General features: G+C 40.6%; 2 protein-coding genes across 6 annotated transcripts in view; one reads left to right on the top strand and one right to left on the bottom strand.

Annotated features, from left to right (window-relative positions):
- The window catches only part of Pkc53e (Protein C kinase 53E), a 74,862-nt gene that overhangs the window by 14,928 nt on the left and 36,257 nt on the right, over positions 1-23,677 (bottom strand). For 2 of the 5 annotated variants that reach the window (XM_076311097.1, XM_076311095.1), the window contains exons 2-7: positions 22,785-22,816; positions 22,601-22,683; positions 16,045-16,156; positions 4,264-4,392; positions 1,638-1,791; positions 4-232 (exon numbers count right to left, since the gene is read on the bottom strand). In XM_076311097.1, the coding sequence (XP_076167212.1) occupies positions 4-232; positions 1,638-1,791; positions 4,264-4,392; positions 16,045-16,156; positions 22,601-22,683; positions 22,785-22,816 (739 nt within the window). Of the gene's footprint in view, positions 1-3; positions 233-1,637; positions 1,792-4,263; positions 4,393-9,877; positions 9,987-14,630; positions 14,743-16,044; positions 16,157-22,600; positions 22,684-22,784; positions 22,817-23,677 lie in introns of those variants that run through there. The other 3 variants (XM_076311096.1, XM_076311099.1, XM_076311098.1) reach the window with 3 other exon arrangements.
- LOC143146636 (high affinity cationic amino acid transporter 1) overlaps positions 6,996-23,677 on the top strand; it is a 66,035-nt gene continuing 49,353 nt past the window's right edge. The window contains exons 1-2 of the mRNA XM_076311102.1: positions 6,996-7,142; positions 7,218-7,287. Coding sequence (XP_076167217.1) covers positions 7,231-7,287 — 57 coding nt within the window. The 5' untranslated portion in view covers positions 6,996-7,142; positions 7,218-7,230. The remainder of the gene's footprint in view (positions 7,143-7,217; positions 7,288-23,677) is intronic.

Below are 23,677 nucleotides of genomic sequence, written 5' to 3' on the forward strand. Positions count from 1 at the left end.
TACTCTCATCTTCATTTTCAATTCGGCAAGGTCCACACCCTCTTCCGGTACAGGTACATTGTAATACTCCCCTTCTTCCTGCGTGAGGAGCTTGAACCATCCACTGGCCGGCGCTTTCATCAGCTCCGATATACCGAAAGAGAGGGAGCCCATAAAATCGTTTCTGGACGTTCGATCCCAATCCCAGACCTCGATCAAGAGCCGTCGGTCTTTGTCCTCTGGCTTCAGGTCGCTGAAAGGACGAATCACTGTCCAAACTCGTGGAAGACGAGCCAAGTGTTTACATTTATCAATACACGTACGCGGAGTCGTTCGTTTCGAGGGCTGTGAGCAATTCTGAATCAATTGTGAAGTAGAAAAAAAAAATAATACCAGCTCGATTTTATAACAATTGTGCAATGTAGTTTAATTTATGTTTTATTCTTTTCCTTAAGAAAGAATAAATAAGCATACGTGGAATATAATATAATTCTGTCTAAAGTAATATTCTGAATAAAGTAATATTCTGTCTGTCTGAGCGAAGGAGGTATAACCATTTTATTCCAGGAATTGTCTCGAGCTCGAGTCTCGAGGTCCTCGACGAGGAAAGAGAATATACATAGGCAAAGTAAGCGAGAAGAAAAAGTAGTACAGAGTAGGGATGGTCGGTCTCGAGCGTTTCAAAGGAACGCCGCACGCGTTGCGATGAATCATCATCCAATTAGAAAAGTTCGATTTTTCATATTTCACTTTACTTTTGTAATAATTGTATCAATAGATAGGTGAAGTTCTCCCGATCAAAACGAGTCCAAACACGATGTAAATCGGATGAACTTTATTCGTAACGAATTTAAATATCTTGATTAGTGAAAATAATAGAATGGTAATAAAATTTCTCCAATTTATGCCGTGTTTGGACTCATTTTGATCGGGAGAATCTCACCGATCTGTCGACATCGTTATTAACAAGATAAAATGGAAAACGTAAAAATTTACATTTTTGTATTTCGACGATTCATCTTAACGCGTGCAGCGTTTCTTTGAAGTGCTCGAGCTTCATCGCGCTGCTTGGCACATTATTCGTGTCTCGCTTATTCTTGCTATATCTATTCAACGTCTGTGTTCGTAGGATCGGATTACGTTCAGCTCGAGACAATGAATAGTGGGGGAACAGTGAAGATAGGTCGTTGAAATTTAGGCGAGACGATTCTATTGAAATTTAAGCGAGCATTGCTACGCTTGGAATTTATACGGGGTGAACCAATTAAATAGGAACACTCGCGCGAATATTTCCGTTGTGAGAAAAATGACTGGAAAAGTAATAACGCGACGGTTACACATGTTCCTTTAAACGGTGCAACTTTGTTCCAAAAACTTTTTCACAGAACCATAAATAACGGATTTTAAGTGTTCCTATTTAAACGATCCACCCTGTATATTAGAATTTTTCTAACAAAGGAAAAATACGTTTAAATTTAAGCGAAAAAACCGTTGCAAGAGCTCGCCCTTTTGCCAGCCTGTCTCGACCGAGCAAGCGGTGGCGAGTACGAGTTATGACGTCACTACTGTTCTTGTAAGCGCTCAGAACGTCAAAGCGAACAACGTGAGCAACGGTCGTAAGCACACCGACAAACTTCGTAAGATAACACGCCACTTACAAAATGATTGTCTCGTTCCATTCGGGGTTTAAGGAGGCCTTGATTGTCTTTGTTTTCTTCTTCACGTTGTCCGAATCCGGGATTAACTTCAGCTTGACGTAGGGGTCCGACAAACCGTTCGGATCCATTGGAATGAGGTTCCGCCCTTGCTTCACTGGAATCGAATAAACAGAATTTCTCGCGTTCTAGGGATTGCAACCGATCTTCCGATTTAACACTAATTTATTAAAAAGAAACATACATGGGAATAAAATTTACTGGCTCGAGTATTTTCTTTTTTTATCAGCCATTGTTTTTCTTTTTTTTTGTTTTTGTTTCTTGGATGTTGAAATATTACATTTCGAGCCTTTATTCGATTAGACATAAACTGACACACTTATACAATTTCTGTAGACTATTTTTTGTTTAACGTGTCCAATTAATATATTCGCTATAGACAATGTTATATTTGACTATAAAATTAAAATTATATAAACAAAAAATAATGTACCAATATACAGTAGTGGACATAATACCGTTTTTCAATCCATATTGTTTTACAGTCTTTTTACCACGGGTTTTACATACTCTTTCCAGTGAGCAGAGTGAAATTTTAAACGTTACAATTAAGAAACGCAAAGTGACGTTCTAATCTCGTTAAAAAAAAAGGTAAAGTAGAAAAAACAAATGTCTAAATATGTATTTTATAGATAGATTTGTACAATGTTTATATTATATATTTAATAACATTTATTTTTGGTAACTAAAAAAGTCGCTACACTTGCAATCCCCGCTTTCAAGCGAAAACAAACGATCCTGTTTGTTCGGCGCACGAGAAGAGAAACAGAGAGATTTCCTCGCGGATAATAACCAACCTCGTTTATCGTGGCGACCATGAATCGGAAGAAGCGCGATTCGGCTGATAATAACCGTCTAATAATAAAAGATCTCGCGTTCCTCGAGGCCCTCTTTTACGATAATCTTTCTCGCGGCACTTGAGAAACGTTTTACGGGAAACTCGATAAATCGATACCGGGATATTTTTAATAACAATTATCGCGGGTTAGTGGCGAGAAACTAAATCCTATTTCGTACTCGTGCACGCCCGATAAAGTTGGAAGCTTGTACGGGGACAGAATGGATTATCCCGAACTATAAATAATCATGGTCCTGGTTCGTGACGTTTAGGTTATTATTGCATTTTCGTAATAATGTTTATACGGTTCTGTCGAACTTTGCCTCATTGCTTGTAACGCGTTCCAACTTTGGCGCGATTATACGTTAAGGTACCATTCGATTACGAAAAGAAGGCATAGTGAGTTAGCTATGCTACCATAGTCCATTGTCTAGACCAATAGCGACCGTAGCGAGACCTAGTGGAAGAATACTGCGTCATTGGCGTAGCCTTCTAACCAAATGTTAGCTATTATGAAACAGAATGATTTCGTTCCTGTTTAAATACTTATCACTGATTCGATAAGTTTCTCGTAATGAAAAAATGTATACAATTTACTATGCGTAATAATCGTTAATATTTTGAAAATTATTTATCGCGACGATAAATACAAATGAACTAATTTGTATTTATTAAAAATAATGTAACTACGCTTGTACTCATTTCTATCTGGATAAATTCTATATAATTACAATTTACACAAAAACGAGTTTAAATTTAAAACAAGCATAACCTTTACATTTTCTTACATTAGAAATTATAAAAGTTATACTTATTTTAATACTAACGTCACTTGTTTTTGTGTAAATTATTATTGTATAGAGTTTATCTCGATTGAAACGAGTTCAAGCGGAGTTATATTATTTTTAATAAATACAAATTAGTTCTTTTCGCTACAAATAATTTTCAAAATATTAACGATTATTACGCGAATTAAATTGTATTCATTTTTTCTTTACGAGCATCTTATCCAATCAGTGGTAGCCACTAAATCGTGAACATATCTTTGTGTTTATGAATGTTTGATGCTCTATTGAGAGTCTACGCCAATGCATCTTGCTACGAATTCATTCTCACTCAGCTAATGGCGATTCTTGCTCGCAATCGCGGGAGGAACAAAGGTGTAAACACGCTATGCCTTCTTTTCGTAATCGAATGGTAACGAGAAAGAAGAAAGTTTAATCTTTTCAATAAAAGTTAGCATTGGTAGAATAAAATCAGTTTCAATGCGGAACGTGAATTTTTGGTTCCCTAGAGATTGATAGTACCAGATAAAAAGAAAATACGTGTCAAATATTTTTCCAAAAACTATATTATATGTAAGTTTTATTAAAATCCGCGATTTACACTTGTAAATGTCCCTTGCAAGTGTAATATTATTTGTTATTTTTATTACAACTACTTTTTAAATTTAGTATCCGTAAAACTACCGAGATGATACGTTATAAACTTTATAGTCGACTTTCTTGAAAATAACTGTCCAAAAAAATTTGTTATCGATATTAAGTGTAATATTATGTTATTCTTGTTACAACCAGCTTTTAAATTTAGTATTCATGAAACTACCTAGATGACACGTTGCAAACTACTTCATAGTGAATTTTAAAAAAAAAAAAAAAAATTTTCTTTCAATTTTCAAAATTTTCGGTACACTCTGCGTAATAGATAAATTGAAATTCAAGGCTCACTTACCTTCGACGGTGAGCACGCTTCCGGTACACGTGATGTGCAAGTCTATGCGACCACGTCTCTCCGTATGGTCGCATCCGCAGAGATTCGGGACGCTCTCCTCGCATCGTTTGTGTACGTTCATGTCGCATGCTACGTCATTAGATCAGGATCGATTATCATCATCGTTCGACGTTCGCCGGCATCAGCATTTAGCAGCCAGACCTTATTTAGCTGCCACTTTTCTCTTTCAATGTCATGTTTCGAGCAGCGGGGTGGGTGCAGGACAGGCGCGGTACTTTACGCGTTTCGTTCGCTATCGAAACTGCAGCTGCCGACCGTCTATTTCTCTCTTTGGCATTCTTTATTGTTTTCAGAATTTTTTCAAGACAGTAATCTCACACACACATATATATATATATATATTTATACATATATTTATACATATATTTATATATATATATATTTATATATTTATATTTATGTATATATTTATATTTATATATATATTTGTATATATATATTTTTTTTTTCTTCAAGAACAAATCGAGACGCTTACTCGCGGCTGCAGTCGAAAGTGCATACGCGCGAGAGTCAACGAATAACCGTTCGAAAACCATGCTCCGGCGTGTCAAGGGTTCGTGCTTAAATCACAGAACAACGAAATTTGTCAAAATCCAGGGGGAATTGTCGACCGTACGAGCAAACCGTCCATTCGACTATAGCAGAGTTGCGATACTCTTTGTTATTAAAAAAAAAAAAAAAGATAATTTCTAATCGGTCAACAACGCCCCCTACTTTTCGCAAGGGGACCCCACAGGTTATCCGAACGAAGATTTTAACGATATTTAATGGTCCGATGGTGACGTGTAGAATATTTCCTTTTAATGGGTATTTTTTTATTATTATAAAAGTCATGAAACTTAATCGATTTCCATGAAAATGTCTCGGTTGTATTTCGAAGAATTAAATTTTTCCGATTTCTTTCGACAAGTTTCCAATCTCTGTTCAAACTTCTACAAATGAAACTAATAATTTAATAGACTTATTTAAAAATAGTGTAGCATGTTTTTAATATATAATGTATATCATCCTTCCAACTGTAAAAATGAATATACTGTACTCGTACATACATTGCTGTACAATGGAACACATTCGAATGTAGAAGTTTCAAAATATTTCTTAATAGGTCTGCTAAATTATTCATTTGTATATTTTGAAACAGAGGTTAAATATTCCTCGAATAAAATCGTACAAAATGTAATTATACGATACAAAAATTGATAGGATTCTGAGAAGGAACATTTAAATTTAATTGTTCATTTTAATTGTTTACCTAAAATGCCCATTGGAACACAATATTTTACAAAATGTCATCGTTTAATTTTCAAATTCTCCCCACCAAAAATCATCGAAATTTCTGGTGAAACAGCTGGGGGACCCCCTTGTCGATTAGAGATGAATAACAACAGGGAGAAGTGACTACGGTAAACTACGATCGACAATCAATAGTTGACGACAAAAAGAAAGAAGAATCCGGAAATTTTCATTGAGAAGAGAATTACCGCAAGATCGAGTGAAAAAAGTCTGTTCAGTCGCGCGTATATGAAACATCGTTAAAAAAAAATCAACAGGGAGTGATTGCAAACGGGATACCATCGAACGGTGGGCGGTTCCGAGACACGCGGGTGTATATACACGTACACATACAGTCAAGTCAAATCTAACGTTGCAGGTAATACGTATAATTTGTCGCACGCAGGTGAAGGCAATTCGTAAACAGTAATGCAATGAAAAAAGTCACATGACGGCCAAGTAGGGGTAGTATAGTATTGCGTTCGCGTTTAATCGCTAACGAGTGGAGGGGGGGGGGGGCAGATCTACATGTACGATAATCATTACGAGCATGCACGGCACAACAATTACGTATTACACGTACAAATCTAATTGTACATCCCGGGAACGTGTAGTATGTACATCCAAAAAAAAAAAGAAAAGAAATACCTTCTATATATGTATATATTTATATGTACAAAACGGCGGCGGGTTCCTGGAAGTGCGGTAGAATATGAACAGAGCAACGGTGAGTAACAAGCGAGGAGCTAATAGGCGAAAAAACGAAGTGATACAACAAAGTAGTGAGTGCCCTTTCTCCTTCGAAATGGACGTGGTTTGCAGCGTATTTTCGTGGGGTGCAGCGTTACCGTTACCGGCGACCAAAGAACGAGCTAGCGTTTTCTCTTGCAAAGAGGCAAGCCAAATAACTAAGGGAAAAAGGAACGCGTGCGGAAACGTTGAAACTGCATAGAAGAGCACGCGGGGTAGTTGGGGGTCTTGCGTCGACGAAACGACGTTGTTTAGGAGTTCCTTCGATTCGTCGAAGGATAACGAATTACCTTGCTCTCGATGTCGGAGATGTTTTCTGTGTCGCGCGACGAACGCTACTGTTGCGCGATCGGCGATATGCGAGCACGTTGTTTCGCACCAAGTCGTGAATCGACGAAGTTCGAGCCATTTATGGGGAAATTTAACGAGAATTGTTCAGAGGAGAACCGAGAAATCGGAGTTGTGTAGAACGTTCGAAGGGTGTTTACAAAGAACGATATAATTTGAACTGCAAGGAGAACGTTAGTAAACCGCGTTGATGTAAATTCGTTCGATCTTAGGGGCGAGTGACTAGCTTCGCAATTTCTCTTCGCAGCAGGTTTCTCGAATTTGTGCCCAGTGGCGCTCCACAGCTGCGCGACGTGGATGCGCGGAGACATTACGTCGCCGATCGCACGACGGGGCGTGTTTCATTCGTCGAAAGAATCTAAAGCGGTTCGTACACGGTTGAGGTTTACTAGACGTTTCCACACAGATTCGATCGACCGTCTTTGGTGTACCATGGAAGACTTTTCTAGGTAAATTCTAATATGGAACTATGAAAAGCGTTATGAAACTGTCAGCAACATACGCGATACGTTTATCTGTCGCAGGAACTGAAAACTGATGCACCACGAGTACGACCGGTATTTATCGCGTTTGGCTTGTAATCGATACTACAAGGTAAGGCTTTAAACTTTGAGTCGACGGAGCGTCGTCATTCTATACCGATTCGTGCGACTTGTTGCGTCCATAGAACGTTCCGTGAGACGATAAAGTTCGATGTGCAAACAGAGTTACTGTATCGATACTATATATCGTAGGTCAAATGAAATTCTATCATATTTGTATGCATTTGGAGAATAGTTTTTTGCCAATACGACTTTACCGCAGTTTTGTGGTTTGTTCAAAATTATGTACTTCGTTGTCTCATGGAACATATCGTACGTAAGTTATTTTGAAAGGTTAGAGTCGCTCCGTTGTGCGATTAGTGGCATAACGATCCCGCGCAGCCATTAAGCGTCGTAGGTGCGTGTTACGTAATATTATGTCTCGACTTTTATTGTTGCAAAGATAAATACTACGTTTGCCACTGTAAAAACCGAAAGTCTCGACGTTCCAATCTGTATCGCAATTTCAATGCTGCGAAATCAATCGAGTTTGATTTTTCGTGACATTTTCAAGACAATGTTACGACTGTGCGGAGTGAAAATGACGCGCTAACGCTATCGTAAACGAAATTTTTGGAAAATCAGAACGCCGAATAACAATCGATTGAACACAGTTTCGAGTTACCTAAAACATTTCTGCACCGATCGATTTTCGGATCACGTTTCTCCTATTTTCTGCTAATTCTTTCACTTTTTACGAAAAATAATCTTTTTTTAAAACGTGAACGACCAAACTCTCGACAGTCGATGGCATGTTTATCGCGATAAGCGTCTCGACGCGAAACCGTGTGAAAACATCTGCAAAAGAATCTCGAGACCGAGAAGCGTGCCATGAAGGAGAGGAGGTCGCGTGAACTGAGCCGAGATGAGACGGATTCATGTGACCGAGTGTACAGTCAACGTGACTATTGTACCTCGAAAAGCGCAGACTGTGACGCGTACGGAAAACGAAAGGACGGAGTTTGAGACAGGAAAGAAAGGTTCCATCGCGGAGCCTTTCTTTCGAGTGTATCGGGGTGAACGATTACGAGCTCGGAAGACGCTGAGGAAGAAGAGTAAAACGAGCAGGGAATATACGCGAAAGGTCGTGCCCGCTACGTATTTTCCGTTTACTATTCCCAACGGGTCTCTGCACGTACAATAATAATAACAAACGGTTCGTCTTTCTCCGGATGCGACGAGCACTGCCGCCTAAACGCCGATTAAAGCCGCATAACTCGATTTTATTCGACGACGAAACCTCTCATCGAGATCCGAGTCATGGTTTCCGGCTTGAAACCCAACAGTCCTTTTTATAGTCGATCAGTTCACGCGTTCCTATCGATTCGTCGGAGATGGACGTCACTTCGAATCGTCGATCGCGTTAATGAATGTCGAAACGAGACCAGCGTACAGTATTGGTACTCGCTTGTTTCGGAGGGTAGAAATAGCCTTTTTTGGTACTCGTCGCAAAAATAAAATTTGACACGATACGGCACAGATTCCATCGCGTACTCGGTGTACTTTGCCTATGCTGGATAACTATTATTTTTTATATACCAAGAATAGCCATTTTTGGTATTCATTGTAAGAATAAAGTTTCATGTAACTAGATATAGATTTCGATATATTTTCAAGCAGTGTGCTTTGCCTGTGCTAGATAACTATTATTTGTTATATACAAATTTGCTCTACAACGAGTACCAAAAATTGCCATTTTTAGTATTCGTCGTAAAGATAAAATTTGATATAACACGATTCCATTGTGTACTCAAACAGTGTACTTTGCGCCTATGCTGGATAACTATTATTTGTTACGTACAAATTTGTTCTACGACGAGTACCAAGAAAGACCATATTTGATACTCGTCGTAAAAATAATGTTTAACGTAACAAGATACGGATTCCAACGTGTACCCAAGCAGTGTATTTTACCTGTGTCGAATAAGTATTGTTCCCTGGTCCTCGAGAACGTACAGACGTCACGTTCTGTTTAAATTTGTTCTCCGACGAGTACCAAGAATGGCCATTTTTGAGGCCATTGTTTTCTCTGGAGAAGCTGGGAGATACTCAATGTGAACGGGGCCAGGGAGGACTTTTACGCACGACACGTTTCCCAATTTCTTGCTATACCGCAGGTAATTACGTCAAATCGAGTGGTATCGGAAACCGTTCGATTATTTGGGGAAGCATCGAAGCGCGACGAGCATAAAATCGAAGATCGGTCGCTAGGTTAGATCTTGGACCGCGTGGCGCATTCCGAACGAGTCACGAATCGAGAACGAAAGAGCTCTCGTGGAAATACTCGCATTCGCAAAATGGTCGTCGGTTCACCTGGATTCGAGACAGAGATGGGTTGTTCCTTTCAACGCCTCGACGTGGAAAAAAATGTAAGAAAAAAGAATCCGTCGCGTCTGTGTTCTCCCGAATTCAAATGAACGCGCGCGCGCACGCGCACGAGCTACCTACTTCGATGAGGCTACGTGAGGGTAAACGCGTGCGAGATATCTAGCCGTTTTGGTGAAGAGATGTATTGCGAACTGAGTTTGTTTGTTTGGTTTATTATTTTTATTTTTTTTTTTTTTTTAATTTTTAAAAAATTTTTTTTAATATTTATTAACTACCTGAACACTTAAGTCCCTGATGCGCGATACCGTGAAGCATCGAGCCGCAGTGGTCGCAGAAGGTTGGCGTCAGGTACGTGAAAACCTCCCATTTGTGTGCGGTGCTCATCTGGGAACAAGAAACAGGGGCCCGGGGAAGCCCGGTCCTTCATTGTGGTCTGATCCTACGGCAAAGATCGAGAGAGAGAAAGAGAGAGACAGAGAGAGTGAGTAGAGAGAGAGACAGAGACGGCGATGCGCCGATCGATACCCAACGAATCCTCTCCTCCGCTACAGACCGCAACTACCGTTCACGCGACCCGTTTCGAAAGCTCCGACGAAAGCAGCAACCGTGGCTTTCATCGATACAGTAGTTCCTTGTTTACGGATCGAGAATCGGGACCGCCGGTCACCTCGAGTCGAGGCACGCTGGAAATTGTTTACTCACGACTGTCCGAACTCAAAGGGGTCGCTCAGAGGACAACGAACGAACGACAACACCGAGGAACGAGCGAGATTCCTGAAAACTTTCAGAGGTTTTGTATCCTCATCGATTCGTTGACGATATTCTCGCGAGAAATGTTTTTAGTTCGCATCGGTAGCTCCCACACCGCTTTGAGGTTCGGTCAGGCGAAGAAGTACAAACAACGATGTGGACGACACCCGATCTCGAATTCCTAATACAAGTTTCACGTTTAGGCGAGGAATTACTGTAATTCGAAGCCACGATTACGAGCGCCCTCTCTCGTGCTCACGACGAGATCACGCAATGGATTGGAGAGCGACGATGGCGCCGGTGTACGCAGAGATCAAGAAGAACCGATTTCCAAGACCGACGGAACCGAAACGATCGACGAGAGAAAGCGAAAGGACTCCGGAAAAAGGAGAGACGTGGACAGGAACGAGCATGAGACATTCTTCTGCAATTTCCCTCGTCCGGGAATTGCAATTGTTTTTCCAATTTCATCTTGCCCCGGATGGAGAAAAAGTCCATTTTTGTTCCAGTTTCAGATATCAAAGGTACACTTTTAAATTACGGTTATTTCGCAAACACACCGAATACGAAAGTTTTAATACCTTTAATAACTTTCGTTCTCGAACACCGTGTTGTTTCAAAAGTTATTGAAATTGAAGCTTACTTTACAAATCAAATTTTCTGCGGTTATGTTTCACTTAATTTAAAAAACAATCACTTCGAGCTTAAAAGGTTATTGCAAAAAACAAAGTTTGCGACATATCTAGGTAATCCATATTCGGAAATATTATTGTGTATTATGTACAACGTATTCAGAGTCTCGTTTACGGTACGGTCCGTATCAATTTTTCGTAGTTCGATTGTTTTAAAGGTGTACCTCGATAGCCAAAACTTGAAGAATAGAAAGGAAGAAAAAAAAAATTAATTTCTTTCACTCGAGGCACGAGAACAGCCCTCCCTTCTTAAACAGATTACCGAACGAATTGTGTTCGGTAGAAAAATGTCAGAGAAGCTTTCGACAAAAAAGTGTTCCGGTCCGTCGAGTTGAGCGGAAGGAAATAATGTTCCCTCGCGGGGCAAATCCATTTGCCGGAACGGGAGGACTAAGACAGCCGCATCGTTGCTGGATGGTTCCGAGAAGCACGGCGTCGTTTTCTCGGACCCCGATGAAGTCGCTCTCGGTTCTCGGAATTGAATTCGATACTTGGCCGCTCTCGACTCTTTCTTAGGTTCCTTTGCGAAGCACAACGGAAGAAAGCGAGGCGGCGCGAAAGAGAGGGACGAGAGGGACGAGAGACAGCTGGAGGGGGGACGCTAACGCGCTCCTTTCGCCTCAATTTTCCAGCCTTTTCTTCCGGCCCGCGGACTCGAGCGTTTAATTAATTTCCACGGTACTCTTTTTCCAACCCAATGCACTCGCTCGGCTCCCTCCCGCGATCCCTCCCTATCCCCGCTCCGCCCCACTCCGGCACTCGTGGCATCGCCGTGGGTGTTCCATCTTGCTCGCTATCCGTGACCCTAACTCTTCTTCGTCTGGACGGATCTTTTACCGTAACCGTGTCCCCGTGGCTCGTTCGCGCGTCGCTCGATGAAATTCACACGGAGGACGATGAAAATACTAAATTTCTTTACGGACAAGTTTTTTTTGCAAAAGGAAAAGTAATCCCCGAATAAATGAAAGGAAATCGAGCCATCAATGTCGATCGACATCGAATTGGTGAAAATAATTTTGATATCGTTTATCGTACCTTTGTGAAACCGTTACCTCCAGATCAGCGGGATTAGTCCGATTAAAACGAGTCCAAACACGATCTCGTTCGGATTATTTTTTATCGAGTGTTGTTCCACTCATTTTTGCAAATATTTGATCGCGTATAATTAAAATAAGTCCGAATGTGGTCGTGTTTGTATTCATTTTCATCGGGAGAATTTCGCCAATCTATCGATAGTATTCTCGTTAAGGAAGATGCTGTAATAAAAATTGACATTTTTATTTTCAACAGTGGATCAATTACACATTTTACTCGCACTGATAATTTCGTTTCGGTTATCCGGAGATTACTGTATTTCAAATAATACAGTCGAAAGTCTGCTTTAAAAAGTGTGCCGAAACAGTATCCATCAACATCGGGCTAATAATCTTGCGGTCAAACGGTTATAAAAATTGAATATATTGTAACAAATGACCTAGTGCTAAATATTTGTAAAAGTACATTTTTTTCAAAATCATGTAGCTTCCATGCTTAGTACTATTTATACTGAATTATACATATTATAAAACACAGCGTTACGTTTTTATTTTTTTTTTTAATTTTTATTGTAATACGTTTACTTCTAAGAATCTCGTATAAACTGTTTTTTAAAATAATGACACTTCTCGAGAATACCATAAAAAATGGAGTAGTTCGCACACAAATAAAGGTAGGGAATATTTTTAAAGAAAATTAAAGTTGCAAAATTTCGATCATATTTTTAGAAAAATTGTTTTATGCGGGACAGCGCATTATGGCGTACGCCACGCGAAACCTTCGCGCCTGATTAAAAGTGCACATTAAACGATGCACAGTTCGGGACGATGGAAAAAGAAAAAAAAACAAAACCGACCAATCGACCGTTCGGGTTTTCGAGCGATAAAAATGTCGACGGGATTAGACAAAAATTGCTCGGACAAAATCTAGAAAGTGTCGCGCGAGGCTGCACTAATGGGTCTTGCGATACTCGTGGAGCTGCTGGTTTATAAATTAACGTACTTTCGTAAAGGAAAGATGCGCGTACCCGACGGATGATAAATTCACGCTGATAATTGCACGCGTGCGCTGCAGAATCGTTTACGGTGATACTTGACATAGAATAAATAAAAACTGTAAATGCAGTGCAGGAAAGATTCGTCGATAGACACGTAGAAGCGGAGGGACACAGAGAACATGGGTCAAACCGTGCAAAGAAAGCAGAAGAACTATTTACATTTCGGAGGATCGAGACACAATGAACGCTTCTTGATCCGCGGATACTCATCATGGCCGTGTTGAAGCTTTTCTTTTCTATCGTCTAATCTAGTCGATAATGCCGTGCTTGTCTCAGCTATGTTCCGTTTCTATGGAAATATCTAGTATCGCGAGATCGCCGCAGCCAATTGCTTTGGATTTCTATCGCGAAGTTTCTAAACGCTCCGCTATACGGCGCTCCTAGTCGAGAAACTTTGACTAACGTGGAGAGGGTGACAGTATCGCGAAAAGTAACTGAAAGTTTCAAGCTTCGTCATCCAGAGGCCAAGCTAAATAATCGTGTATGTACACACGGCTGCGCGAACACTAACGGATTATATGTTTGTGCACACACGATATAGAAGGCGAACGAGGAACAGAGGTCAAAATGTACGAGTAGAAAGGAATAACGTCTCACGCGCATACATCGAATTCGAGAAAAGAAGAGACGGGTGATGGAGAAAGTGTTGGTAAAAAAAAAACGAGATCCGTCTAGCGATGGGCATTCGACGAGGATCGTTGTTGCAAAGTGCCGGATATCCTTCGAGACCGAAAGAACTCTTAAATTCGTCTTTTTCCCGTCGGAAATCGTACGATGGAAACTGAAAACGCTCGACAACGTCCGATTCCCATCGCTAGACTCGTCACCGCTAGCACAAGAGAGAGAGGGAGAGGGGGGAGAGCGAGAGAGAAGATCAGCTTCGTTGTTTCCTTAGGTCGGAGCTCGACGAACGTTTTTTTACTCGCGTAAAATCCTATTTCAGTGGTTCTTAACCTTTTTAGACTCATGACACAATTCGGAAGAAAATTCTTAATCTGTCGGGTCATTTCACGAGTCTTTGTGTATCTTTGCTCGAGTAAATCGTATTAGTGGAAAATATCCGCACACTTTCAAAAAGTATTAATTCACATTCACCAATTGGCCATCTTGTGCAATTTTTTCAATCTTTTTGTACAAATCTAAATTAATTTATCCGTGCACAGTTTATAACAATTAGCGAGTTTATTAACAAATACTCGTCCAGTGTCTGTTTCAATACAACCGAATCGTCGGAGCTTTCGATTTTCAAAAAGTTGTTTCAACTTGGTAATAAATGCTATTATAAATTTTTGTATTACTCGCAACTCTTGTATAACTATTGTGAATATTCTGTACATTCCTCTTTAACTGAATGTAAGTACTGTTGAAAAAGTTGGACAATAAATGGTTCGTTACGACTAAGTGTTCCATAAACTCTAGAAACAACTCCAAGAATTATATAAAGTAAATATTAGCCTGCTTCACGGCACGGCAGTTAAGAATCACTGACCTTACCAGTTATTCGGTCGAGAAACACGCGGCGCGCAACACGCAATGTAAACAAAACGTTCGCCCGGCTCGCAGACTTCGTCCCGTCTCTCTAACTCTTCTCCTCTGACATTTTTTTCCCTGTATCGGAAAAAGTAAATAGGTACACGTTTCTGTGCGCACATAAATATGAGTGTGTGTGAACAATGCGTAATACATCGATACACAGCGATCTCTGCTTGACACTGAACGAGGATCAGAACGAAAAAGCCTCTCGCGGGCCACACTCGATGCAAGCACAACTCACAGAAATATTGCGGCCAACGACACGTCATCGTGCGCGCGGAGAGCGAAGAAAGAACAAGAAGAGTCGCTGTTTGGTCGCTATCCTCTTGTGTGTTTCCAGCAAAAGCGGCATTTTCTGTCGCTGATGTTACCGACGAGAGTCAATTTGACGACTTTGCGACACCTACGTGGAACTCGAAAGTACGATGGTGGTTGGAGTCACGAGGGCTTATTGAATTGGCCTAACCCTTTGCGGTCGGTAAGCGTTCAGGCACGTGTATTCTATTGGTCGTAACAGTTTGAGGTCGAGCGACGCACGAACCGAGTAGTCAAAGACTCTCTCGAGCGATTACGAAAATAATGAGAATGAAAAGTACCTTCTCGAGCTTCGTTACGTTTATTTATATAAAACGTTTACGACCGCGGTGTTTAGGTCTCCTTCGGTATAATTACACCTGAAAACCTAAAACCTCTCGCGAGCAATTTAGTCGCCGGTTTATTTACGTGGAATCGTATTTTCCGTCGTTAAATAACACATTTAATTCGAATTATTCTCGAGCTCACTGAATACTTACTTCTGCCAAGTATATTTCAACTCGCGACCGCAAACGCTCGACCTTTTCGGCGCTTAACAGCTGTTTACAAGGTCTCGTACGACCAGTGCGGTCCGTGCGACAAACGCCGATGCGCGTTCGGTGCAAACGACGAGTAAACGAAACCGAACGGATTCCGCACGGGACTTACTAGCTTCCTTATCGGAAACGTTTAAAATTCTACCTCCATTCTCGATCGTACTTGCGAGTATTCACGTGTTCACCCAGGTAATCGTATATGCGCGGGAATGGCAAACGTTAGCGAGTAGAGGCAAGCTTCGCGAAAGTATATTTACAGAAAAGGTGGATGGAGATAAATAGTAGAAAAATACGTAGTAAGAAGAAGGAGAACAAGTATTAGAAGAACACGAAGAAGATTAGAGGAGTAAGAACGAAGACAAAGCAACACCACAAACAAACGGTGGGCCAAGAAAACAAACTTGTACGAATAACAATATGTGCGACAGTGTCTGTGTCCTTTTTCTTTTCGTGTGTCTGTGTGCGTGTGACTGGTTGCGTGTTCTCGTTTTTTTTTTTCGTTTTCTTTGTTTTTAATATGATACCTTGGCACTTCATGCCCTGGTGGATGACACCATAGAGAAGACTACCGCAGTGGTCACAGAACGTAGGGCTGTTGTAGGTGTTTTGCTTGAATTGGTGCTTCGTCCGCGTGTCCTGCGTTATTACACCATTACACCGTGCACACACACGCAGACTCTCAGATTATGGCGCGGGGATTCGTGATCTGGATTCGTGGACAAAGGATCATGATCGCCGGCGACGAGTTTCTCCGATACGCGCGCGCGCGCGAAACAATTAAATCGCGACGAAAGTAGAACTGGATCTACTTGAATTTTTCCGTATTCGAATACAACTCAAGTACCATTCGAGTACTTGATCGCTCAAACCCGAGTTAATGAACTACAAAAAAGGAACTCGAGTACTCGAATAACAGTACTCGAAAATTCGCACTTGCAGTATTTTAGTACCTACAAAGTACTCAAGTATTACACTTTTCGCATAGTCTCGGAGTCGATTATACGTACACGTTCGTGCGAACGAACCTTCGCGTTCGAACGCGTTAACGACAGCCTTCGAGATCCAAGTTAGAAACGGTGCATGTTGGTGACAGACTCGGTGTCGGTAACTGAGCGAGACAAAGTTTCGCGATTCGAAGGGACGCGAGCCACGAAACGTGCACCGGCTTCCATTAAGCTTTCGAAGGTAGCATCATCGGCTTTCAAAGTCTGGAAGCACCAACTCGATTACTGCCCAACCCCCCAGCTCGTTAGTCGTAACCGCTGCGTTGCGGGTAATTGAACGTGTCCGTCAATCGACACCAAACGCGCCGATTTTCAAACCCGAGAATAGCCCTCTAAAAACGCTAACTGAAAATTCAATAACGTTCATTTCGATGCGAATCTTACGAATCAGTTCGAAAGATTTCAACGTCCCCCCGTCAACTAGGCTTGGGACCACTTGCCGAATTTTTTTCTATTCGAATATTTCGTACATTTGTCGAGTATATATTCGTAATATTTGAAATAATACAACGTGGATTACAAATCAAAGCATTCGAACTCGTCGTTCTCTTTTGTACTTTCTTTTCGTTCGATACTCGAGCACTTGAATCTCCAAATGGTGGAATACCAGTACTCGAGCACTCGATACTTCAAGTGTTAAAATACCAGTAGTACTTGGGCACTTGAATCTCCAAAATGGTGGAATACCGGTACTCGAGCACTCGAATCTCCACATGATGGAATACCGATACTCGGGCACTCGAATAACGGCATTAGAACGCTGAAATACCGGTACTCGAGTACGAAATTAACGGCCCTTGAGTACTCGAATCCATTCGGGTACTCGATTTTTCGAATATTAAATTATTTGAATAGTCCCAACCCTAGTAGCAACGCGTCCGTTCGTGATTCCAGTACTTCCCTACAAATTATTCGAACCGTCGTTGGCTCGTTTCGTCATCGGAGAAATTGCGTAGCGATCGGAAAATAGTAAGGACGGTGGGGTTCATGGATACCGAGACAGAGTCATCTTTGAAGCACAGAAGCACAAGGAGATCAGCACCAGGGCGAAGGAAGACTAGGCTAGGAGATTGATCGTTTTAATCGGAATTCCCAGAGGTACATAAATAAACCATTTCCTCCCGTGATGATACCGAAGAAACGTTCGCGACTCGTCGAGAATTTTCGAGCGCGTCGTAGTAAATCCCGTGCGAGCGAATTCGAGCGATCGAGTCGAGAACGTTGCTCCCCCATTCGGTACGCGATTTCGGCCGACGAATCTCCTCGTATTCGTCCGCAATAATTATTCCGTGGTACAAGCGTGGTTAAACGAAGCGCAGAAAACGCTTAGGCCAATCGTGCGCGGTGCGAGAAAACGTGGAAAAATATATAGCTCTTAGCCCCGGGTGTCCTTTCCCCGTTCACTCCAGCCGAGGATCGTCTCGTCGTTTATCTCGTTACGCCCTTATTTTCTGGCTTTAACGACTCGTTAGCTCGTTACCCGTTATCCTCTCCTCTTTCGCGTTTCGGGTTTCCCTGGTTAACTGGCTGCCGCTGGATCGTGACGCGACAAACTAACCCCCCTCCCCCCTCGATGCGCGTGCTTCCCAGCGGATTAAACGATACAGTCCCCCTTTCGGACGACAAAATCGTAACCGTCGGCAAGCAGCGAGACCAGTCGGTAAAAAAAAAAAACAAACGTTCGTGTGGAATTCGTGCGAAGACAGACTATCAGTTTGATCTTGTCTTACCCGTGCATCGATCACATGTCTTTCTTCGCATCGGTTGACTCGTATAGTTCGACCGAGTGTAGGGTAACGACATTTCTCACGCTTTTGATTTTTTCTTCTCTTGTTTACGTTACTGCGGAGAAAGTGAACGGAAGCTCGAGATCGAAAACGTTTACACATACGGTAACGCTCGTTTAAATTTCGATAGAGTCGTCTCGCCTAAATTTCACACTATTCTCCCATCTGTATCTCGAACGTAATCGATCCTATGAACAAACACGGTGAATAGATATAGCAAGAGTAAGCGAGAAATAAATAGCGTGCCAAGCAGCGGCGATCGAGCTCGAGTGATTCAAAGGAGCGCTGCACGCGTTAGAATAAATCGTTCAATTACAAACATTGAAATTTCTATATTTTCCACTTTATCTTTGTAATAACGGTGTCGACAGATCGTTGAGGCTTTCTCGACCAAAATGAATCCGAACACGGTATAAATTGGAAAAATTTTTCTATCGCTCTATTAATTTTCATATCTGGTATATTTAAATTCATTGTTAACAAAGATCGTCTGATTTACGTCGTGTCCGATCTCGTTTTTATCGAAAGAACTTCACTGATCCAACGATACCGTTATTACAGGGATAAAGTGAAAAATGAAAAATTGTAATTTCTGTGATCGAACGATTTAACATAGGGCGTGCAGTATTCCTTAGAAATGTACGAGATCGAGCATCCCCCACCTCGCACACTACTTTTTTCTCGCTCACTTTGCCCGTGTTTATTCTATTTCCTCGTTGAGGACCTCGAGACTCGAGCTCGAGACAATTCCTGGAAGCAAATTCCAACTCGAGCGAATAAAATCACTACCTGCTCTGCGATCGTTTCAACGTCAACCTCCGATTAAACTTAAGCGAGCATTACTGTATCGGGCAAACACGTTTAACTTTAATGGAAATAAATGCCCGAATCGTCGAGAAGATTATGATATTTTAACAATTGTTTTGTTTTTTTTACACGATGTCCTAGTGAATGTATTATTATTTTTAATTCGTTTCTTATACCGTTTTTGAACTAACCGACAGATTCAATTTTGTAATTCAAATACAAAAATAATTTCACGCACAAACTAAGATACTGTACGGAGAAAGAAATATAGAGTGTTAGATGACGATTTTTGGATTTTTGAAACTATGTCACGTTGTATCATTTCATGAAATATTTTTTAAAATAACGACCCAGTATTTGAAATAATAAAATGCTCTTGGAAATATTCAACGTGTTTTGCAACCTTTCGAAATACGCAATGGTAATAATTCTCGGAAGCGAAGAAATCGATGTAATAAAAATACACATTATCCATCGTTTGTATCTCTATCGTCCATCACACGTATTTATAACCTCAAATATACGATGTGGTAATGGTTTATACAAATCACGAATATGGAGGATGTCCAACAGGTTCCCGTCCAACGTTTTCTAGCATATTTATATACTTTGTTAAAAAATTATTAACTTTCTATTTGTAAACGGGGAGTAAATGTTTATTCGTTATGTAAATGTCGACAATGTTGTTTCGAAACTCGTTTAAAATACCTGTCACTACAAATAACAATGTTATTTCACGAAACTACTTATTATTTCAAATAAATCGATACGTCGGTTACTTCTCAATAATGTCGCGGGAAATAAGAGACTGAAATACTATTGCATTTCAAATGGCTGCTTTTTATTTTCATTTCAAATAAAATTTCGCCCAGAGCTGTTTGCTTACTTCCGACCTCGCAAACGCTGACTGAAACGTCTAACCCGACGCAACTTGCTATTCTTTATCGAGTTGATTTTTCTTTCTCCTTGCAATACCTGTAATTTTCGATTCTCTTTTCTTATCACGTTCCGCTGAACACGTCGACTGCCAAATTTATTTCTCAACATTTTTCCTTGGGTGCACGCTAGCTTTTCCCATAACCTATACTTTTGACCCAATAACTGTATTTCGATCAATTTGACTTTTTTTTTTATAGAAACTGCGTCGTTGAATGTTTATTGGTTTTGAAAAAACACTCGTACAAAAAATTCAGACTGATTTTTCCACGAGTGGAATAATAAATTATAAATATATTATAAATTTACAAAATCGTTCGTTTATTCACGCACATTTTTATTACGTTTACGGTATAATATTATTTTATTTTCATAGATACACGTAATATATAAAAATTATAACTTACTGTTTGTTATCGACCTCCTTAGGGGACAGACACGACTTACGACGAAACAGTTGTCTATTTTGCAGTTCTTCTGTTCTTTGCCACGACAGACTGCTAGTGAGCGGTACATGATGGCGGCAAACCATAAAGGGCCGCTCGAATTTCACCGACTTCGATGGTACAGGGATACAGGCAATGAGAAATTCATTCTCGGATTTATTATTACAGAAAAGAGTGTTGGAAGTAGAAAATAAAATTGGGATAGCATCTTCGTTCAATGCCAGTAGGGTTAACGAAATTTAAAGATCGTCACAATATAAGATTAGTTATCAAAGCCGCCGAAGACTCGGCGAACTTATGGTTCGTCTCCGTCGTGTGTCCTCTCGCTCGCTCGCAGTCTGTCGCACTCGCCGCGGCACGAAAACAATGGAAGGGATAGAGAAGCTACTTATAGCGAAATAAGAATTACGATCTATTACGAGACAATAACAACGGTATAACGGTACGTTTCAACGAGAGATTACCGTATTCGAGACGACTTCACATTTATAGCAGATAGTTAACGTGTTCATCGTGACGATTTTAAAACGAGAAATCGAAGATTCATCGAATCGATCCCCGACGTAAAAATACACCGAGGAATGGCGGCCTCGATATCGATCCATCAGCGACCTTCCTTACCCGCGTAAGCCTCTCGCAGCCAGTTACCAATACTTTCTCGTGCATGCGTGTCTCTCTTCTCCCCGTGCATATTTCATACGCGTGTTTAACGTTCGCGCCGCTAATTAACGCACGTTTAGTCGGGATCGCACGCGAGTAAGGATGCTCCGCCCATCTCGCTCTCTGGCGACGTAACCACGATAATAATAATAAATGGCTTGTTTAAACGCAGTGCACATCTCCAGCTTATTACTCTCGATGCGATTGGATCTCGTTAATGCAGCACGTAAGATTTATAACCTCTAAATCGGTTGTTCTTCACCGCTTTATTTCGCGGAATCATCTTAGGGTTTTCTCGGAACAACGATGAAAAGTATCTTTCAGAATATACGTAGAGTGTATCTCTGTAATTCTTCTCTCTAATTACTTTTTGTAACTCTTTGTTACTTTTCGATGTAGAAAAAAACGCCTAGTTCAGTTTAGTTGAATACGTAGCGAGTATCGGGATAGAATTGATAAGTAGTAAAATGGAAGCTGGAAAAATAACACCAACATTTTCAAGCTTTGTTGGCACAATCGATTACAGGGCAAACAGACTGAAATCTGAACGGCTAGACGTGGCTGTTTCACTCGTTTCTAGACATGTTTGAACTTATCGTTACTGTTTCGCTACGGATGAATTACACGTGCAATTTATCGAAAGTAGAAACTGGCTTTAGCTTGCATAAAATGTTAATTTTTACACCTTCCACCGTGGACGTATCTTTCGCTATGTATATCCAAAATTTCAAATTTAAATTCTCCCTAAGGGGGTCTTCCGACTTTAGGGACGAAAAAAAATGCTTTTTTGGAAATTTTTTCCCGGAGAAAATTTAATTTAAAAGCAACACGTTTTAACGTAGATATTTTGTGCACGCATTGACACTTGATCCGCGAGTACTTACAATCTTTGTCAATAAAAAATAATAACAATTGTAAAAGTTACCGAAACACATGTATACAAGGTGTTTAAAAAACATGCCCCATAATTCTCGCCAAAGCGTTATATACACTATTTACATTATTCATTACATATAAATATTTCGTATGTCATACGAAACGACGAATTAACCTAGAATATTTAAAATCTTTGTAGAAATACAGTCCGTGTTCAAATGAGCCATTTGTTATTACTTATCGAATTCTCGAATGGCTAAAATAATGCTTGTTAATTTTCTAACCCGATAAACGCCAAGGTGAGCCACGTCGCCAGGCAGCCTACTTGTTTGGTTTTCTCCCTGTGAAATTCGTCGTGGATTCCACGAACAACACCCTGGAGGGGAGAGGAAGGGGCGCACGAGCTAATCGAGTCGTTTCTACTCGCAAACGAAACGTATAGATCGAACGTTGTCCTTGGCTTGCGAACGAAAGAGAGAAAGGCGCGATAAAACGGCGCCGAGAAAGAAGAATAATAAACAAAACGAATCGTGTGTAACAGTATTATTGCGCGTCGATACTCACGTCCGAGTCAGCTCCTTTGTCAGCTCCGGGACACGTGAAGGTCACGTATTCGTGACATCGTTTGTGAACCACGAAGCTACAGACTGAAACACAAGCGAAACGTGGCCGAAGTTCTTTTCAAGAGCTCGCGTCCGAGCGTGCGGTCGTCGATCGGGGATTAGGTTAGTCGCTCCGCGCGTCTTACCTTGGCATTGGTATCCTTGCTTCCCGAATCCCCTGAAACAAAAGTTCGCGCGATGGTTAATTCGATCGAGTGTTCTGGTTCCGACTGTCGCGGAAATCTTTCGAGTGTGTACGACGAAATTGGTGAAATTTATCCCGGATAATACAGAGAATTGATAGTGGTAGGATAGGTAAAGTTCTATCCGTGATGGAGAATATAGTGGTAATTGTTGTGGTAATGTAAAATTTATCTGGAATAATACAGAGGACAGATAGTGGTAGGATAGGTAGAGTTCTATCCGTGATGGAGAATATAGTGGTAATTGTTTAGAAGTTTCCATGCAACGAAAAATATGCAACATTTTCTTTACGATCCAAGGAAAGACCGTAGTGTTGTCAATTTGGTTCATTTTTTGGTGTTAAAATTTGTAAATGTTATTCGAGTAAATATATATACAAAATATCAAAAATAAGAGGTATGTAGATAATTGTTTAGAAGTTTGCCCTTCTCGCCGATTTCAATGATCTTGAAGTATGTTGTCAGAGTCATTGTTCCTAACAATTTTTTCTTACACGTGTCACCACCGCTCGGCTTTAGTTTTCAAGATATTTGCAAAAAACTGTCGAAGACTTATAGAAAGGTAATTTCTCCTGAATTCTGGAACACTCCGTAGAAATTCGCTTTAGGGGCGTTTCAAACTTCGGTCTTAACTTAGCCTAACCCAACTTGATTTAATTTAACTTGATCTATCCTCGAATTACAGGAATGTAGAATAATTAGGTCAGGTTGAGTTAGATTTTATTAGGATGGAACGTATTAAAATTCTCTAAATTCCTCTACATACAATTTAGTATTATTTACTTAGAAGTCTGTAGTTGGTTGTCGGAGAAAATAATATACCTTTTATTTCATTT

This window comes from Ptiloglossa arizonensis, chromosome 5 (assembly GCF_051014685.1).
Source record: "Ptiloglossa arizonensis isolate GNS036 chromosome 5, iyPtiAriz1_principal, whole genome shotgun sequence".
Lineage (NCBI taxonomy): Eukaryota > Metazoa > Arthropoda > Insecta > Hymenoptera > Colletidae > Ptiloglossa > Ptiloglossa arizonensis.